Genomic DNA, 18,991 nt, shown 5'->3' with positions numbered 1-18,991 from the left:
ACTTAGTTTATCATTGTTCAATGCAGTATACACTTAAAATAGTTCAAATTGGTCTTTGTCATCACCAAGATGTACGATGTTCCATGTACCCGACTACTAGCTGGCGCGTCCACATCCATCCCAATTCTTCACAGGATGCGCAAAATGCAGCAACGTAGGATTAATGTGCTGTAGAGAATGCAAATGCAACAACCACCCGTCCTTGAAGCTAAGATAAATTTATTTACCCTTCATTTCGGTTTACATCACATTTTTCTTCTTGCTTCGCCGGCCAAGAAATTACGACGGCATACACATTCTTTCTCGTGTCTCTGTTAAAGCGCTAACGTTATTATAGGTAGGCAGTAACGAAAGGAAAACCGTCAATGTACTGTAGGTCCATTATCATGCCCAAAAACTTCTTCAGGATCTTAAGGACATGTGAAGGATCGGCAGAACGAAAAAGAAAAACTAAACACTCCACTCTATTTCCAACATCGTTCGAATCAGCATTGCCTAACACAACACTACTCTCATTGCTATTCCTAGCCACAAGTGACTCCTTTTCACTAGCGCGCAGCATGATAAGATGTTGCAATAGTAGCACAGAACATATCGTGATGGTATTGTAGCACTAATGTGCTGCTTAGATGCGAAAGATCCTACCGGGTAACGTTAATCGTCGGAAGTTAGTTTCATCTTCTCTTGTTGGCGTTCTTTACGGCAACACACGCGTGGTACGGAATCGTAATTCTGTTTCAATGCTTTGCTTTCGTTTAAGTTCTTACAAAAAAAAAGAAACATGTCCTGTGTCATTGCACCCTGCAGCTGGTCGCAACATTTCGATTATTTCTGTTTTGTCCTCCTAATTGGCTTTGGAATACTGTTTCCCCCGCTTCTGTAGCTTGTAGATTAACATAGTCTCTCACTTCGTTAATCTTCTATCACCCTTTAATTTTATTACTTTTTACCATATTTTCAATTGCGACAAGTTTTGCAAACATTCCCGGGGGCCACCTACATATGCCTAGTATAAAAAAGGGAACGTATCGTATCGGCTCTGTTCGATCACTACTGCTTAGATCGTACCTTCTTTACGCGTCCCAGCTTTGTCATTGGTGAAACAAAAAAAAAAGAACGAAAGATTGCTTGTTCAAATTTAATGCAAATATTTTGAGTTGAGTGATTTGGTTTTCAATCTTTTGCAAAGCACGATACCTCACAGCAAACCCATGCACGATTAAGGACATTTTATTTTTGCTATGATTATTGTAATATTACTTCCCAATAGTCATACAGTTATAAAGCTGGCATCGGTTGCATGTGTGGGGAGAATGGTTTCATTCACTCTCCAACCTACAGTGTTTTAGTCCCTTTTATGAAATGATTATCATGATCCCGACTGTGTAACACAATCAATCTTGATATCATTCCCACGCTTAACTTAATAACACTATCAACTGTTACAAGCAAGACTCTAACTGTGAAACAATGCCGACGTTATAAGATGGGCCAAGAAAGAAAAATTGCTTGACACAAGCACGAGCATGAGAAGAAAGAAAAAACCGAGAAAAACATTCTCTAATATTTTTAAGATACTTTCGTGGAAAAGTCTTAATATCACCCTAAACAGATAGCGCGCCAAAGATCAGTCACGTGCACACGATCTTACTTTCAGCATAAGATCACACGACTGGATTGAACCCTCAAAATTGGAACGTAACCAATAGTTTCAGAAACTGTTCGAATGGAAAGAGTAAAAGGATGACTCGCGTATATTAATCCATCCACAGCATCAAATAAGAATGGTTTTAGGTTGTAGGGGCCGTAAGTTCAAGATTCAAGAATTCACCAAAAAATTAAGGGGAAACTAAAGGGAACAAAGGTGCGAGCGATTGCTTGCTTCTCGAAAGACTATTTTTGTAACCCCATATGGTGGGTTTTTATTTTGTTCAGATCTACCAACCGGACCAGCTGACTTGCTTGCTGGCTTCGGTCAAACAGCACTAGCAGCACAATCTTTGCTAATGCTCACTGCAAGATCGCTGCAGCCCTATAACACAGTGCACTGTGCTGTCGATCCTCTTTCATTGATCGGATGTGTAACAACGGATATGAGTGGGATCACCGGTATCAAGCGCGCACGCATGTAGGCTGTTAGGTTTGTTTGTTAAGCTGCGTTACCAAACGCAGATACACCGGACTAGCAGAAAGGGTATGCGTTATGTTTTCACCTTTTTCAAAAGGAGGTTTATTTCCTTTTATTCGGTTCTGTTGCTCTCTAGTAGGACGAGCAAGAGGAGCAGTGTCCTTTCACGCTTCGTTTACGCTACAGTTAATGCTCTGCTTGCGACTTTTGTTTCCGTTTTTCCTTTTCTTTTTTGCTCAGTACTTTTCAAATGTTTTAAGGTTCAGTGACTCCCATTTGCTACTACTGTCCTTGGTTTGCTGCACTGTATATATATGTATAGCGTGCATGTACAATTAATTTTCTTTCCCAAGTGTTTTTTAGTATTTCCCGAGCATTACCACTTATTATTGGTTTGCTTATAAGTTGTGTTTTAGCGATTTAGCGCATTGACTTTCTGGCCTACATCATCATCATCATCATCATCATCATCATCATTATTTTGTGGATTTATAACTTACGGTGTGTGTGTGTTTATGTGTGTCTTACTTCTTTCAGCTTGTATCTTCTTCTCTTTATTACCTCACTCTGTAAACTTTCCACTTGCATAGTTTCATGTTGTTCGCCTTTTTCTCGCACTCATTTTTTTTCTCCCTTTTGCTCACGGATTCGGTTTAAGAGTTGAATTAAGAGCACTAAAAGCAGCTACCCTCCGGAGGCTGTGTTAACTTTAGGTTTTCCTTTAGCGTCATAATCCTACGTATTTCTTGTAAAATTGTCTTAATCGTGTAATCACGGTTCCATCTGCTCAGCACCGGAACCATCCTGTGATCAACCTAGAAAAGTGCACACAACGAGAAGAAAGATAAAAGGAACATATTAATTGGGGTCATTTTGCAACCAAATGGTCACGAAAGTTTCACTCTCTGTATGATTCGTTACTTACCACACCGTTCTGACTGTTGATGCAGTTAATGTTGATTTTCGATAGAAATTTCAGTGTTGGTGGCTCGTCCGGATAGCGCTCGCCACATTCTATTTTAAGTGAGTACATTCTGTTTTCGTAAGGAGTCTGCAGGCGTAATTGATACAAATTAATAAAAAAAAACGTTTCTAAAAGCCGAATGTATACTGGACAGTACTTACCCTGGGAGGACCAATGATCATGCCAGTCCAATGAGTAAGGGTCATATCATCGTCATTCTCGAGACCCCAAGATATGGTACCGTCACCTACGCCCTTCTGTCCTGCTTCGAGTTCTTCAAGAAGGCGAAAGTTTCGTGGAACGACTGCACAAAGAGGATAACAAAATAGGTGATGAGATACTCATGTCATGACTATAGAACCAATATTTCCATTCAATAACAGATAGATATTACTGGAATATACTTTCAAGTTGAGGAAAAGAAAACATGGAAACAGACGGATTAATTTAAAAGTTAATGCTTACATCATTCATAAAACATTATCCATTGATAACTGGTAAGAAATTCTGAAATTCTCATTCTGTTTTAACAATAAAAACATTCGAGACAAAAATGTCGAGTATAAATGAATGAAATTGATTTTTTGCCACATAAGTGACGTCGTTAAAAATAAGAACGAGATAATTTAATAAAGCGCGAGTTACAATTCGTGGTCGACTCACGTTCAATGGATAACTGTGTAACGTAGCAAAACAAATGGCTTATGGCTTTTCGAAAACAAGTTCTAAACAACCCACAACCGACACACTTTACTTTACGATCTACTTACCAACTCCTGTCGACGAAGCCATCCTCGAGTATGTGTGGTATTGTGGTAGGGCTCACAATCGTCCAGATTCTTTCGTTTTCGCGAGTTTGTTACACCAACACGGTCCGAACGCTAGTTTCAGACGGATCAGTTCCTGCGCGTCCTAAGCAATTCGCTGTAACAAGCGGGGAACGGTTGGAATAAAGAAATGGATTAATGGACAGTAATAACCGAAACATTACCGTACCTATGCTACGGATTGAGAAAGTTGCTATTTTTGCTTCAAATGACACTTGACGAATGTCGACTAGATTGGCAAATTCGCCCGATCTAGTAGCCGATTTAGTAATACGAAAAATTACCCTCAGCACGGTAAGTTCCAACGTTACACCACTATATGATACATTAGCCCGGAGTAAGTTTAATTTATACAAAAACAATGGTCCGTCTTCTTTGCATAATTCCGCTAACAGTGGAATACTTAGCAGCAAAAATCGTGCAGTGGTTAAATAGTAGGCACTACTAACTAGTGCAATTATGCATTCCCGCTCATTGGTCTCGATTTTCGCACCTTGAAGGACAACCGGCACATCATCATCTCTAGACTTTCTCCTAATGCAATAAGCTGATTTTCATTGTGCTTTTCACATACCGCGAACGCAACAACAACTGCAACCGCTATGAGTAACGACAGTTGTGTGTGCCTGTGGGTGTGTTGGTTGGATGATGTTTTACGTGATTTCCAATTACAATTGCGGGTGCAGTGGGTAAAAATGCAGACGGGCAAGGACCACACGATTCCCGCACGGGGTATTCGAAAAGACTGTGTCCAGACAGGACGAACATTGGGAGAAAGCATAAAAAAGGGAAACGTCATCCGCGAACGATGGAACAGCGCACGCACTACACAGCAACGGAGGGGTCCCACCTTTCGTTGATACGTTTTCCACCTAATCTTATTCCATGATCATGATGATTCCGGGAGTACCGAAACCGAAATCTGGAAATGTGGCCTTTTTTCCACTATGCTAAATCGGTAACTACTCACAGTGGCACGAGCACACTCGTTCGCCCGGATTATGGAATATGAATGTTTTGAAATGTCTTCTTGCTAACCTCACTGTCGTCGTCGGCGACTGTGATAGGATACGTAAAGCGACAGCTCACACCGGATGGTGTGGAACCAATAACGGCACCTATGCACAAACCCTTAAAAACACCACCCTCCCCATCTGCACCCAAAACCCACACTTTTCCAACGCTTTTCCCCGTCTAGTTTGACTTTTTAGCCGCTTGCTACTACAACCCGTTCCGGCAATACCATTATATCGACCCTTTTCCCCACGGAGGTCCACCACGGTCACCTGGAAACTTCGGGGACTAAACACACTGCTGCTGCTGCTACGCTCCCTATACCATAGATACAGAATCGGCACCCATAAGAACGAATTTATCTCATCGCACTGGGGATATGTTGCAGACGGCTTTAGTTATATGAAGAGGAAGTTATTTCTTTTAGCTTACTTTTCTTGGCTCGCGCAGTACGACGAGAATTCGAAGACCAATTTTGATAGCGAAACGAAGTTAGCCGCAGACCAGCCAGAAAATTGAAATGTAGCGAATGGTGACAGTGGTATTGGTGTCAAAATGTTACCCACACACGCAAAGTCAAGCGAATTGATTGGTAGTGACTGAACAGGCTATTCAAGAAATTTTATATGATATTTATTTTGATCAAGCAAATTGCGATTGAATTTTGGGTCGTTTGCGAATTTAATTTTACCGTTATGTCGACATACAAAATACAGTGCCTGTGGTATGGTCAATTTAGGATGTTGAATCAGAAAACAATTGCGCAATAAATGTAAATAGATAAATAAATATATCGTCTACAACCTGTGCCAACTGACGGTAGCTAAAGGATTAATGTAACAACACATTTCAACTATGGTTTCATTTATTGATCCTCATAATCGAATTGAAAGTATACATTGTTTAACACTGGATTCAACTTCACAGTCCACGGAATTATTTCCTTCCTATTCGGTTGCTTCCGCAAGAGATGCACTCCCTGTCGCCAATTTGCGTTCCATCGTATCGGTTCATCGGAAGCCTCCTCGACCGGCACTAGCGGTCCACTCGATATGGTCGTTTTCGGACTATGACTACCGTCCAGATGCCAATCGATCCATATCGCTATTCCATTCAATCGTTCCGGTTCGGAGACACACATTTCACCGTGCACAATTTTAGACTGCTCGAAATCCGACACAAAATCTATCTCCATCAGTCGTATCGCTCCGGCCAACGAATAGGACGGATATTCCCATAAAGGTTGCGCTTCGATCGGCGAATCTGCATACGTCGAGTGCCGTTCGATTAAACGATCCATCAGTGAAAGATCGAAACCCTCGCAGGTACCGAGCGGGGTGTTTATTTTATGCAAATCTAAAAATTCCACCGGCAATGCATAAAGTGTACCAGACGATGGAATGACAGTGACGGTGGTGGGAAGCATCGGGCGAAGATTTTTGAGCAAATCTCCATAGTGCAAGTTGTCCCAGGGCAGGATTGCGGAAGGAAAGTGCGGTTCAGCAAATACGTGCGTCACGGACGTGGCTTGGTCTGGCTCGAGTGCATCAGCCGACGACAGGAACCGCACATTGGGTACACTGTTGTGCTCAACAAACGCTTCCATGCAGCGGCGCGATATTGCATTCGGTTCGTACAGAAGCACCTGCTTCACGCCCATCCTGGCAGCAGCCAGTCCAAGCAGTGAACCTTCGCTCAGTACCAACACGACGGAATCGCCCGAAAATACCCGCTCGAAGTAGTTCAAGTAACGCTTGTTGCGTAGACTATCATTAAGCTGTCCGATGCGTGATCGCGACTGTGCAATGTGCCATCCGCAGATGCAATGCGGCGAGCTGAGCGGATTTGACATTTGATCGCCAATACCAAACCATAGCGAATATTCATCATGATAAGCCTGCAGCACAAACTGGTGGCCTCGTTCGAGAGGTTTTTTGGTCGGTGGTAAAAAGTAAACGGCCTGCATCCAATGATCCCGCCAAGGGATGAAATTTCCTTCCGGCGTGCGATGTTTTATGGTGTGTTCTGCTTGCTTCTGCTTTAATATCGCGTGGTCCGGATGAGCCCAGTATGGTGCGCAGCTTAGTAACACATCACCCTCGCTGTCCATTACTAAATCCCACCACATAAAGACAACCTGCGGGAAACCGGACGTACGCGCTTGGCAATTGTGTTTCTCATTTCGATTGTTTACCAGCAGATCGTGTTTGCTCCAGTTAAACTTGAACACGGGCACCGGATCGGTAAGTGCGTTAAAGCTACCCACCGGCAGTTGACTCAGCTGGATGTCGAATACAGCGCTAGAACCGCGGCAGGCCACCACTTCCGGGGGAACACGTAACAGAATATCACCATCGGCATTCGAGAGCGTCTTCAACTGTTGCCAACTAAGCGCAAGTGGACACTCTACCACTTGTCCGTATACGGTAGCTTGGTGTGGTATCGTCAGTACGTCATCCGTCAGCAGATGCTGTAAGGCATGTCGGTATGTACCGAGAGCTCCCTCACCAATTAGCTCGGTATCGAATAGTTCCGTCACTAGTACGTTCGCCCGCCGGTCCATATCCTGGCCAGGACCAACCGACAGTTGGGTTGAGCGTTTCTTCACTAGCCGTATGCGTTCTTGCATTCCGTTAGCCTCGATGATCTTTTCGGCACATTCAGCCATCGGACGGAATGCTTCGCATGCGACTACACTGTCGGCCCCAGCACGAACGGCCATCATCGAGAGCAGTCCACTGCCGGTGCCAATGTCCAGCACGTGTGCTTGCTGCCCAGCGGCGTGCAATCGGCTTATCGTTAGCTGTAGCGCTCGGTCATATTTCTGATTGCGTTCCCAATCGTGACACATGTCGGCGAATGCACTACGTGCTATCTCTTGCTGCAAATCGAACCCCCCATCGTCGGATGCACTGTCCTGGAAGTTATCATCCATCGGTATAAGTAAATTCTATTGATAAAAACTGCTCCACCTGAAACCGTAAATTGCTGCAAGCCTCACGAATTGTTTACATACTACACACAAACACGCGCACACAAATGTTATCATACGTGACAATTAAAGATGCTTACATGCGTGGTATGAGCTGAGATTTTCTGACACCATGCGTTGCTTCGTATGCTCGGTAGAGAATTGCGCGACATTCGCTGTAACATCTGTAAACGCTCTTAATTTTATACAAACTCACAAAAATACACTTTCTCTAGTTCAAATAAAAAAACAAAATAAATTTCACTTCAATTTCAAACAATTGCCAAGGTTATTATAGCACAGTAGCGCAGCAAAATGTCGTGATTACAGGGTGTTCACGTTTTTGCACGCGCTGTCAAAATTCGCGTTGAAAACGATATGCATACAAGTGTGTTGTGGAACCATCCCTTTTCTGATTAACATTTCGGTGAGCGCCAGCAGGAGTGGTTATTTTGTACGCTACAATTGCGGTGATTGCGCTTTTAAAATCGTTTCAAATCCTTCCTATAGCGATACCAATCGCTGCCATCTTCATTAAAGACCTTTTTCATACTGAAGAATAGATTGTTCGTGATGATGAAACCAACGCTAAACGGAGTGTAATACAACAGCGTTGATAAGCAAACCCCTCCTGGAAGTTGGAAAGTGCTGACAAATCTTGATACCCAGCTTATGAAACGCTAAGCTATGTCTAGCAGCGATCTTTCAACGAAAGAAGCTATTGTAAGTACCTAATCGAACCCCATATCGTGGACTAACTTAGCTATATGTATCTACATTTCTCATCAACCAAAAAAGATAGAACATTTGCACGAGCATTCATGGCATAATCCGCAGTGGTGTAAGGATTTAGAGATTAAAATTAGACGTAGCTGTGTAGGCGAGGATCATCATCGTAGCGCAAAAGCTTCATCTTTCATTCACTAACACACACACACAGGAACATCGATTTTCTTGTCTGGTTGAAACATGATATCCACAAACCATTCGGTGTGTCTGTACTGCGTTGTACTTTTTGTGAGGTTATACAAAGTGCTGATGTTGCTCGTTTATCGTTTTACCGTGCAGAAACGCTCCCTTCCCGGCGTAAAGCAATGGTGTGAATGCTGCCTATTGGCATGGAAACAAACGTTAAGCGAATACTCCACACCGATAATGAGCAGCAGCCTTTGCGATTGGGATAGTTGATCATTCACGCACCTGGTTGTTAGTTGGTGCGGTAGTGACGTCGTGGAAGAAAATATCAGGAATCACGCCGCTTTGGTTTGTATGAGGAAAAGTAAAGGGTTGGTAAGAACTGTGATATTAGGAAGTAGTTGCTCTGGATGATAAATGTTCCAAAGTAACGAATCACCGGCTATCGCACAGTATTTGAAGCAGCTTTGTGAAGAAACGATTGTGAGACAGTTCGATAATGGCACCGATATCTATTGATCAGGCCAACTATCGAAACCGGTCAGTAATTTTATGTTTTAAATTTAAGTTGAACGGCGTCGTCGTTTCAACATTAACGACAAAATCAAGGAACTGGGTACACTGCTGCCTAAAAACATGGAAGGATCAAGTAGTGAGCTAAACGGCAAAGATGGACGTGTAAATAAGGGAACCATTTTAAAAGGCACGGTAGACTACGTAAAGGAGCTCAAACTAGAGGTCAACATGCTGAGGCGTAACGATGAGCTTGTTATGGCACTACGCAATGAAAACGCAATGCTGCTGAAGCGTGTTGCGGTAAGTTGGTTGCTCGCCTACTGTGATTTTCAATACGATTCGAACGATGAAACGATTACCAATTTTTATAAAACACAAAAAATACCTCACCCATGTACGCTTTTATCCTAAACACCCGTAAACAGTTTTACAAGTTTTCAGGCCCACAAGCATAGACCACGCAGGTAAGCAAAGTCGGCATGCCTAGGAGCGCGGTTTGTTTTAGTAAATGTTGAGGCTTTTTAATAGATTTAGTCCTGATAGCTGCGGATAATGTTCGTGCAAGTATAAACATCATACACCGTACATTAATCACATGATCGATTCTCCCGTAATAATGCATTTTATTGCTCTCCTTTCTCTTCCATATCTCTGCGTGTCACAGTCTAAGGTCGAACAGCAACTGTCTCCTTCAAAGGATGGCATCATCGGAGTGACATTTTACATTTTTGTGGACATGTGCGAAAACAATCTGCAGCTCGAAAATCACGCCAACCGTCTGCAGAGTTTGCGCAAGGAGCTAAATTACGTGAAAGAAACGGACTGGCAATACGATTCAATCGAAAAGATTCTGGGCCAAAATTGAACGCGCGACAAAACAGTAGCTCCTCCCAACCAAATGACAACGTGCGCCAAGCGTGCATATATACTTTTTGTTAGTTCATGTTTAATTCACTTTAAAGTGCCTTTCTTTGCAATTGCTTAAACTATCTGCTCTCGCTGCAACAACCTTTTTTTATTATCTTAGCTTTAGTTTCTTTGCGTATAATCTGAAAATTGAAAACAATAAGACGAAAATGTTTCGTCTAACGGCGTGGTTCATCCGCAAGGCGTTGGATAGGCCTCCCAACGAACAATTGTCGTTATCAGAAAATATACGGCTTTGCGAGGAAAAACTCCAACGGGACGATGATCATGATAGCAAACCGAAGCAAGAAGAGATTGTCAAGCCAATCATTGAACCAACAGATTGTTTCCAAACGACCGGTAAGTCTATACCTATCCATTAAATGACGCTAGTTAGTAGTCAGACCAAATCTGATTACTTCGTTGCCGATTACACCGTTTCAGGAACAATAACGGAGGTAAAGGCTGACTATTTCATAATCGACGGGATTTATTTTGTGCCGAAATCTTTGGTAAAAAACAACGAAGCGGGAAAGCATGTGGAGGAAAACACGAAGCTTCAGTTCCTTGCCAACCGAAAAACCGATCCAGTATCAGGAGAAACTTCTACAAAGGTAGTCAAAATTATTTCCGTGCTCGGTAACCTTTGGAGCGGCGGTGACACAGCGGCAGCTGCTGAAAAGGAAGATTGGGTAAGTAACATGGTTGAATAATGTGGAACAAATGATAATTTTATAAATTTAGAGTGTAATCATTAGTAATGGTTTATCTTCAATTGCTACTTTTCCGGTTTCCCAATTGTTGCCAAATGTGTAGACGCATCCGACTGACACGGCTAAAACCACGTACTACCAGAGCAATCGGCGCCGAGAACCAGGTACCGTGATCGGCATCGAGAACGATGTGCTGATTGTGGAAACAGACGCCGGTGATCCGATTAGTGTGAACATTGACAAAACCAGCATGACGTTTGTGCCGGTAATGGGTGACTACGTGACACTGGACTGCGTAGTGCAGATGGATGGAACGTTCGTAGACTTTAAAGGGGAGGTGCTGGAGGTGGTTGGCATTGAACCGAGCCGCACCGTTTCCGACATCGGTACAATCGTCGCAATCGAGGAGGAAGGTGGTGAAATCCGAACCGCATCGAACAGTACCGTCTTGTACCAGATGGCAATACTCAACGATTACCGACCAAACAAGGGTGACCGGGTGGAGTTTCAAGCCGTCGAAAACAAACACGTGCGAATGCGTTGCATCAAGGTGACACTGCTTGCTACAGCCGTAATCAAAACGCTAGCAAACAGTCCGGCCCAAACAAACGGCACCGACAGTAGACAGAAGGATACTTTATGGCAGGATAAGCATGGTATTCGCATTGCTGGTGACTTTGACGTTACACTGAAGAATGGGGAGGATGTTGAGTGCCGAAAGGTGACGATAAGAAATGATTCAGACAGGCAGCAGAAAATATTAAAAATGTTGGGCCCGAAAAGTGAATGCTCCCAGGTGCGCCTAAAATCGCCGCCCGCCTACACGCAAATGTTCCTTTTCCCAGGGGAATCGATTGAGTACGAGTTCGAGATCTCCGGCGGTGGTTTATTCGGTAGGAATGAAGAATCTTGCATCTGGTGTTTCGGTGGGTCCTTCCGCATTGGTCGTGTCTTTCGGATCACGGTAGGCAATGCAGCGGATACAAACCAGTCAGTAGTGATGAAAGCAACGGGGGGTGGTATGCACAACGGTAGGATGTCGTACTGCAAGAAGCAGCTTGCCCTGCTAAACATGAGACGTGCTCCGGGGACGGTTCTGGCCGGACGGGGTATAACAAACCGAATGAACTTTATCGCGCACCCACTGCCCATGTACAATGTACCGTCGGATTTGTACGACATTTTACTAACGTTGCCAAGCCGGGCCGAGATCAAAAACACACTTGAGCGGCCACCGTACTGCCTGAACGAGAAGTTGACCCCAATGAACTACAGTCGTATTATGAAAAATTTCATTTATCTCGAGGAAATAAGTCTACAGATCGAGTTTCGCAAACATGATATCGAACGGACACACTTTACACCGGAGGAAAGTTTCCTCGCGCTGGACGTGCCAAACATAGCGGAGGCGCGGCCTTCCATCATGGTGGGCGACTCGGTGCGTGCCACAGCGCCCTGGACAAAAGACACCACCATCTATCAGGGTGTCATTCACCGGGTGCTGCATAGCCGGGTATTTCTCAAGTTCGATCAAGCCTTTCATTCGCAGTACAATGGCGAATGCTATGCAGTACAGTTTGTATTCGGGCGTGGCACATTCCGCAAGCAGCATCACGCCATCAAACGCATACAGCAGACGCTGGGATACGAGTATCTGTTTCCGGTGCAAATAAAACACCAACAACCGGTGCTAAATGTGCGACTTAACGCACGGAACGACATGCTGCTGGAGGAGAAAACGGCCGATGCCGCCAAGGTGCGCATGTTGCCGTGGTACAATGAGGCGCTAAATCGCTACCAGAGGCAGGCGGTTGTGAACGTACTGCGTGGCGAGGCACGTCCAATGCCCCATATCATCTTTGGACCGCCTGGTACGGGCAAAACGGTTACCATTATTGAGCTGATTCATCAGCTTGTCGCGAATGTGCCTAGCGCCCGGGTTATCGTGGTAACGCCGTCCAACAGTGCGGCCTATCTGATTACAGAGCGGTTGGCGCGCGGTGGAATTTTACAGCCAGGCGATTTTATCCGGCTCGTTGCCATGAGCCAGGTCGAGCGGGAAGCGGTTCCGGAGCATCTTGTCCAGTACTGTGCCACGGTCGATGTGGCTGATGAGCGTAACACACTGGGTGACGTGCTTGTGACTGAATCGGGTCTGCGCATGAAATTCCAAGCAAAACACATAGGGAGACACCGTGTGACCATTAGCACTTGTCTCGGTATCGGTTCGCTGATGATGATGAGCTTCGATCCGAATCACTTCACGCATGTAATTATCGACGAGGCTGGCCAGGCGATCGAACCGGAAACGCTGATTCCTATTTGTCAAGTTAGCCGAAGGGACGGTACCGTCGTACTGGTTGGTGATCCAAAGCAGCTCTGCCATTCCGTACAGTTTTCCGAAGGCGAAGAATGGAAGAGCAACATCTCGCTGATGGAACGGCTGCTGGTCAACCAAAAACTGTACGCTGTCGACCGGGCGCGTTTCACCGACGACACGGCCGGGTACGATCCACGGTTGGTGACGATGCTTCGCATCAACTATCGATCGATACCGTCCGTACTGTCGCTGTACAACGATTTGTTTTACGAGAGTTCGCTCGAACCGTATCAGCCGGTGGTCACCGAGCCGGACGTAGAATTGATCGCTGCAATACGCGACATTTTGCGACTTCCACCGTCGGACAACGAAGAAAGCGCGCGGAACGGGTTCTTTTTCTGTGGTATCAACGGCACCAACAAACAATCGCCGGAAAGTCCGTCCTGGTTTAATCCGGCCGAAGCGTGCATGGTGCACAAGATCGTCGAACGGCTGTACCGAGGCGGACGTTACGGGCCGAACGATATCGGCATCATTACGCCGTACGTTATGCAGGTGCGCAGCATCAGGCGCATATTCGATGCGGCTTCACTCGAATCACCCAAGATCGGTTCGGTGGAAGAGTTCCAAGGACAGGAGCGCAAAGTGATCATAATGTCGGTGGTACGTTCCTCCCGCCATCATTTGACGCGCGATGCCTCAACCAGGCTTGGATTTATATCAGCACCAAAGCGTATTAACGTGGCCATTTCACGTGCCAAGGTTGCACTGGTGGTCGTAGGCAATCCGCACCTGCTGGCAACGGACGGGATATGGGGCAGTTTGCTGCAAAGCGCAATGGACAGGGATTCGTATTGCGGCTGTACGATCGCATCGGTGAGCAAGCGACAGAAATCGGTTGACCGTCCGAATATGATTAGAGCGCATAATCTTTTGCAGCGTCAGTACGATGATGACGAGGAGGAGGAGGACGAAGATGGACAATATTGATCATCGCGTGGAGTGGCGAAATTAATGTTCATTACGATCAAATAGATTAGTTTGATGTACGTAACACATCGTGATTCCATTATGTTAACCATACGACGAAAAAAGAAAAACTGTTTTTGATACCAGTATGGGAATTGGTTTGAATTTTAATTGATTGGTATTTTTATTCTATGCTTCTTTAGTTTCTTACTGTTTTTGGTTCTTTGCTGAATGCCCTCCCTTTTAAACTAAAGGAATTAAATTATTTTCTGGCTGCTTTTTTTCTTTTTCACCTTTCAACATAATCTTCCCGGTGCGCTTGTTACAGCTGCTTCTTTATCAGGCTTCTGCTATTATTTTTATGCAAGTTTAACGCGAGAATTAGAGGCGATTTCCATCCATCATTGGCGTCAGACGTGATTCAGTGATTGTATTTGTCTCATGCTGTTTAGTTGTATTTTTTAAATCGTTTTTGCAAGAAATAATTCATTCGTTAAGAATTACTGCCATTATTAGTAGTAGTAGTAACATTATTGCAGGTATTGCTAACTATAAAAACTGTTTTCATTAAGAACATATTTCTGTATTACTGTAAAGTCAACATTATTTCCAACCAGTAAACCAAGAATCTGTTTTGTGAATAAAATTTAAAACATATTGAAATATGTGTGTATCTTTTTTTTCTCTCCCAAACCACACGTTTTTCTAAAGCAGCATATCACACAAATATTTCGTTTTCTTAGTTGTTCCTTGCAATACACATATTCTTCTCCCTTTTGCTGTTTTGTTGTTTGGCTAGCATTAAATTGCCTCGTCTTAAAAAAGAAAGAAAAATCTAAACAACTTTCATTATGGCCGTGTTGAATTGCTTTGTTTGATTGCATTTGGTTTACGGAAACGCTAAACGCTTGTGCCCTCTCTGTGTCGTTATGGGAGTTTGGATGGCCGACCCCCTTCTATAGGAGTTTTAAATGTTTAATCTGTTTGTTGATGGTCGATCTTTACCCCACCTGCTGGGTTTGGTGAAATTTAGAAACATTTCCATCAGATCCATATTTTATGTAGGAGAAATGTACCAGTAGAGACGGAGATTTTTAATTTTCCCACCGAACGTACATCGACGGATGCTGTAGTTTTAGCCTATACACATACAGCAACTTACATTCATTTCTATTCTATATCAAAATTAATCAGCAATACGAAACCATTACAAAACAAACAAAAAAAAACGCTTGCCAGTCTCTGTTTATCATTAGTGTAGCATACAAAATCTCATGTTTTTGGTTTAAAACCTTTTTCAAATTCCCCTCGATCACACGTTCCCAAACAATATCATAACGATGCAGATCACATGGCGTATAATGTGTGTGTGTGTGTGCGCAATGCAAGTGGAGCAGCAATAAACTGTCTTGTTAAACTTTCTCGCATTTCGGCATCTTTGAAATAAAGGGCGCAATGCTACTAAAAAATGAACCGATCATGTTCGCTTTGTGCCGTTGCTTTTGCCATTAAGGTATTACGGTTTATGCGCGTGCTTTTTTAGTAGGTGTGTTTGTTTAGTTGCTACATCTTTAAATATACATACATCCCTATATATACATTAATTGGCGTGCTGTGCTAACATTAGGCTCGCTAGTTTTGGCCAATCTGAATAGATTCTCTTTTGGTTTGCTTTTGGTTTTTTTTTCTATCATCCTCTTCTGATCGCCCTTTTGTTTCGAAACAAGGAACGCGCACATTGCCGAAAAAATAATTTAAACAACATATTAAATAAGAAAGCTTGGCCTAATTCCTATCGTACGCGGTATGTCCATTTGAGGGTTGTTGTTGCGAAGCTTGTTACCAAAATTAGATTCTGTACCATCTCACGTTGTGCACAGCATGAGCTTTCGTTTTCTACCTTCTTGTTAACACGATCACTGGCGTTGAGTAATAGTAACAGGCCGGATACAGTAAAACAATCCTCTGGAACTAGTCATAAATGCATCTCCCAACTGTACATTACAGTTCCAGCACAGGCGGAAATCGTCCGATTGGCGATTGATGTGATGCTGCTTTTCATTACTCAGCAGTAACTGCCTACATAGCTAATCGATGGGGTTTTGGCGTTGTATTCCGGCAACGATACTGGCCTCCAGTACCACCAGTTGTAGATCACTGAAAGTGAGAAGAAGAACACACGTTCCATCAATCAGGCCTTAAGCCGTAACAAGCAATCAAATATTACTTACATCCATAATAAGGAGGCAACCGGACGGAAAGTGTCCGACAGCGATGCCTGCATTCCTGCGTGGGACGAAGCATAAATGTTCTGCTGCCACTACCCTGAATGACGAACATGTTGGCACATTCCGCATCGGGGACACTATACAGCGGTGCCTGAGGTGTATCGATTAACAGGTACCGTTCCAAACTGACACCCGTCGCCGGCAGTCGGTTCGGGCGTGGAAACAACCTTCGCAGCAACCGGGCCGGCTCCATCCGGTTGCAACGCCACACATTGTGGCTTTCGGGTGTGGCGATTGTCCCATGGCCACCGTTCGTGCCACTGACGTTCGCAAACACACGAAACAGATCGTCCAAGTTGCGGATGCCATCGTCCGTTGATTGGACCCGATACGCATCCTTGGTAAAGACCGACCGATGCTGTTCGACGAGTGCTTGCAGGCTGCCAATGTCGATCAGGTCTTTTTGTGTTTTGAAAATGTACGGATAATTGACGGCGGCCGAAGCGACCAGTGTGGAGCGCGGTTCATGTACGGCCGTGAAATCTAGCACGTTGGCCACGTCCGCGCACGGATCACAGTTGAGATTTTCGACCTGAAAGTACGGGTTCGTCAGCAGGCAGCTTTCGTCGTAGTACTCGGTGAGGGCCGGATACGAAGCGATGATCGGCACCGTGGCCTTGCGCCAGAAGCGCATTCCCGGGTAGATGAAGCTCTGGATATTGCGCAGCACAATGGTCGACACCTCATGCTTGTACGAGAACACGACGAACAGCGTGAGAAGCAGAAAAATGAAGTTGATGATCTTTTTCTTCCGCTCGATCACCGTCTTCAGCAGGGTGCGGCTCGTATGTTTGTCGAAGATGTAGTTGATGATGTTATTGTTGTGGAAGTAGTGCCGTATCAGGTAGTTGTTGAATTCGCTCTCGCTAATTTGACCGCGCCGGGCAGCCAGATGCCGGAGACGGTTCAGGTTGTCCACGTACTTTCGGATGATCTCATTCTTATCCCGTAAACCCCCAAAGTTCATGTCCAGCTCGTCACCCATCGGAACGGAAGTTTACACACACGCGCGAGCGCACACAAAAACACACAGAGACACGATTAGTTTTGGATGACCCCCCGGCCGATGGCAACCAAAGGGTGCACTTTGCACAACCGATGTCACCAAAAATTGTACGCCGAATTGCACACCTCACCTACGGCAGGAAACCTTCGAATGACATTGCCAAAATTCGCCACAATTCGGAACCATCACCAATACCACGGACGTGCAGCTTCCAGCTCGATGGAAGATCCTATTATTTTTAGCATACGGGCCGTCATCGATTGGGTTTCACATTACCTGAGTAATGTTTTTCATCACTACGAGAGTAACACAACACTTCTGCACTTTTATGCGGGCCAGCTTTGCGTTGGCTTCATCCCGCTTGGTATAGTGTGAATCGATTATAAACAAACACGGAACGGTGTCATGTTTTTGCAGTTCGGTCTGCGTTTGTGTTCGTCGAAAAACTACGACTTTTGATGCCGTAAATGCGAGGCAGTGTGTGTGTGCGTGTGTGTGTTTGGAAGTGTTATTTTTTCGCTAGCAGCAAAACGGGGAGAAAATCGCAGCAACGTTTATGAGGATTAGTTGTGTTCTTCAAACACAGAAACAATTTGAAATGACAGTTGGCTTTTGGCTAAGCAGTGGTGTTTTTCTGTGTTATCTCTGGAGTCCGGCTGGGTTTCAAACCGAGTTACAAGACGTATGGTACCTACGAATTAAATTATTATTAAATGATTTTAACCCTTTGTGCTCGGTCGGTGCCCTGTCGCATATGGAGAAACAAAATACACCGAGCAATTTTGTTAAGTTTGGATGTACAGACAAATCCTTTATTAAGCTCACCATTTTGAATATGTATCAGCAATGACTAAAAAAAAAGAATCCATACACTGGTCCTGCGTAATCCATGTGGATCCTAGACCATGGTTTTGATGGAAAAGGCCAAGATCTCAATGTCGCTTTGTTTGGTGCCTTCCCTGCAATTGAATGTTGGATATCAAAGCAATCCAAAAACATGAGTAATCTATAGTTATAACTATCTTCAATTTCACCGTCGATTCCCGACCAATACAAAAAACTTCGAGTGAGTTCTTCCATGAGTACCATACCAGGGTGTCCTGGGTGAAACTGCTGCAAGATTCGTCTTCGAAACATGTCTGGGACAATTACTCTATCGCGAAACATAATGCATCCTTCGACTGTGGTTAATGAATGTCTTCTATGGTAGTAGGATTGAATTTCTGGTGGAAGATCTTTCGAAGGTATAGGCCATCCTTCGCGAATATATCTCGAAATGGTTTGAAGAGTGGCATTTGCCAATGTTGTCTTTCGTAGTGCTGCGAAAGATACTGGAACCTTTTCTGTAGTGTCCGAAAGAATGCAGGACATATCTTCTTCTAGACCAAGCACATCGTGAATGATCACAAGCTCTTACTTTCCATTTTCGGTTCTAAGAATGGTATACCGCTTCA

At 44.3% G+C, this 18,991-nt stretch overlaps 5 protein-coding genes across 10 annotated transcripts; 2 read left to right on the top strand and 3 right to left on the bottom strand.

The window, feature by feature from the left end:
* Positions 1–199: 199 nt before the first annotated feature.
* On the bottom strand, positions 200–5,497 carry LOC125767705 (ubiquitin-conjugating enzyme E2 variant 1). 4 transcript variants are annotated; one of them, XM_049434536.1, is made up of 6 exons: positions 5,366–5,468; positions 5,206–5,304; positions 3,863–4,016; positions 3,254–3,396; positions 3,054–3,179; positions 200–2,943 (listed from the first exon to the last, which is right to left on the bottom strand). In XM_049434536.1, the coding sequence occupies exons 3-6, from the start codon at positions 3,882–3,884 to the stop codon at positions 2,803–2,805; spliced, it is 432 nt and encodes a 143-aa protein (XP_049290493.1). In that variant the 5' UTR covers positions 3,885–4,016; positions 5,206–5,304; positions 5,366–5,468; the 3' UTR covers positions 200–2,802. The 4 variants fall into 4 exon arrangements, with proteins under 4 accessions (XP_049290493.1, XP_049290491.1, XP_049290494.1 ...); XM_049434534.1 differs by lacking the exon at positions 5,206–5,304 and having other exon boundaries at positions 5,366–5,497; XM_049434537.1 differs by lacking the exons at positions 5,206–5,304; positions 5,366–5,468 and adding an exon at positions 4,958–5,083.
* Positions 5,498–5,764: 267 nt separating this feature from the next.
* On the bottom strand, positions 5,765–7,975 carry LOC125767634 (protein arginine N-methyltransferase 7). The gene has a single exon (XM_049434422.1). It carries the CDS (start codon positions 7,866–7,868, stop codon positions 5,799–5,801), a length of 2,070 nt encoding a protein of 689 aa, XP_049290379.1. The 5' UTR covers positions 7,869–7,975; the 3' UTR covers positions 5,765–5,798.
* A 150-nt stretch (positions 7,976–8,125) lies between these two features.
* Positions 8,126–10,200, top strand: LOC125767710 (uncharacterized). Of its 2 annotated transcripts, XR_007418812.1 has the most exons (3): positions 8,126–8,331; positions 8,468–8,627; positions 8,973–9,521. XR_007418812.1 is itself a non-coding variant. In XM_049434542.1 (2 exons), the coding sequence occupies exons 1-2, from the start codon at positions 8,592–8,594 to the stop codon at positions 10,198–10,200; spliced, it is 237 nt and encodes a 78-aa protein (XP_049290499.1). In that variant the 5' UTR covers positions 8,259–8,591. The 2 variants fall into 2 exon arrangements, 1 of the variants encoding a protein (XP_049290499.1); XM_049434542.1 differs by lacking the exon at positions 8,973–9,521 and adding an exon at positions 10,000–10,200 and having other exon boundaries at positions 8,259–8,627.
* A 195-nt stretch (positions 10,201–10,395) lies between these two features.
* Positions 10,396–14,906, top strand: LOC125767600 (probable RNA helicase armi). Of its 2 annotated transcripts, XM_049434356.1 has the most exons (4): positions 10,404–10,601; positions 10,686–10,933; positions 11,058–14,150; positions 14,214–14,906. In XM_049434356.1, exons 1-4 carry the CDS (start codon positions 10,412–10,414, stop codon positions 14,262–14,264), a joined length of 3,582 nt encoding a protein of 1,193 aa, XP_049290313.1. In that variant the 5' UTR covers positions 10,404–10,411; the 3' UTR covers positions 14,265–14,906. The 2 variants fall into 2 exon arrangements, with proteins under 2 accessions (XP_049290312.1, XP_049290313.1); XM_049434355.1 differs by having other exon boundaries at positions 10,396–10,601; positions 11,058–14,906.
* Positions 14,399–18,342, bottom strand: LOC125767672 (uncharacterized). The gene is made up of 2 exons (XM_049434498.1): positions 16,475–18,342; positions 14,399–16,400 (listed from the first exon to the last, which is right to left on the bottom strand). The coding sequence occupies exons 1-2, from the start codon at positions 17,514–17,516 to the stop codon at positions 16,309–16,311; spliced, it is 1,134 nt and encodes a 377-aa protein (XP_049290455.1). The 5' UTR covers positions 17,517–18,342; the 3' UTR covers positions 14,399–16,308.
* Between the last annotated feature and the right edge of the window lie 649 nt (positions 18,343–18,991).

This window comes from Anopheles funestus, chromosome 3RL (assembly GCF_943734845.2).
Source record: "Anopheles funestus chromosome 3RL, idAnoFuneDA-416_04, whole genome shotgun sequence".
Lineage (NCBI taxonomy): Eukaryota > Metazoa > Arthropoda > Insecta > Diptera > Culicidae > Anopheles > Anopheles funestus.
The sequence above is the reverse complement of the archived record's forward strand: the minus strand, read 5'-3'. Positions and strand labels throughout refer to the sequence as shown.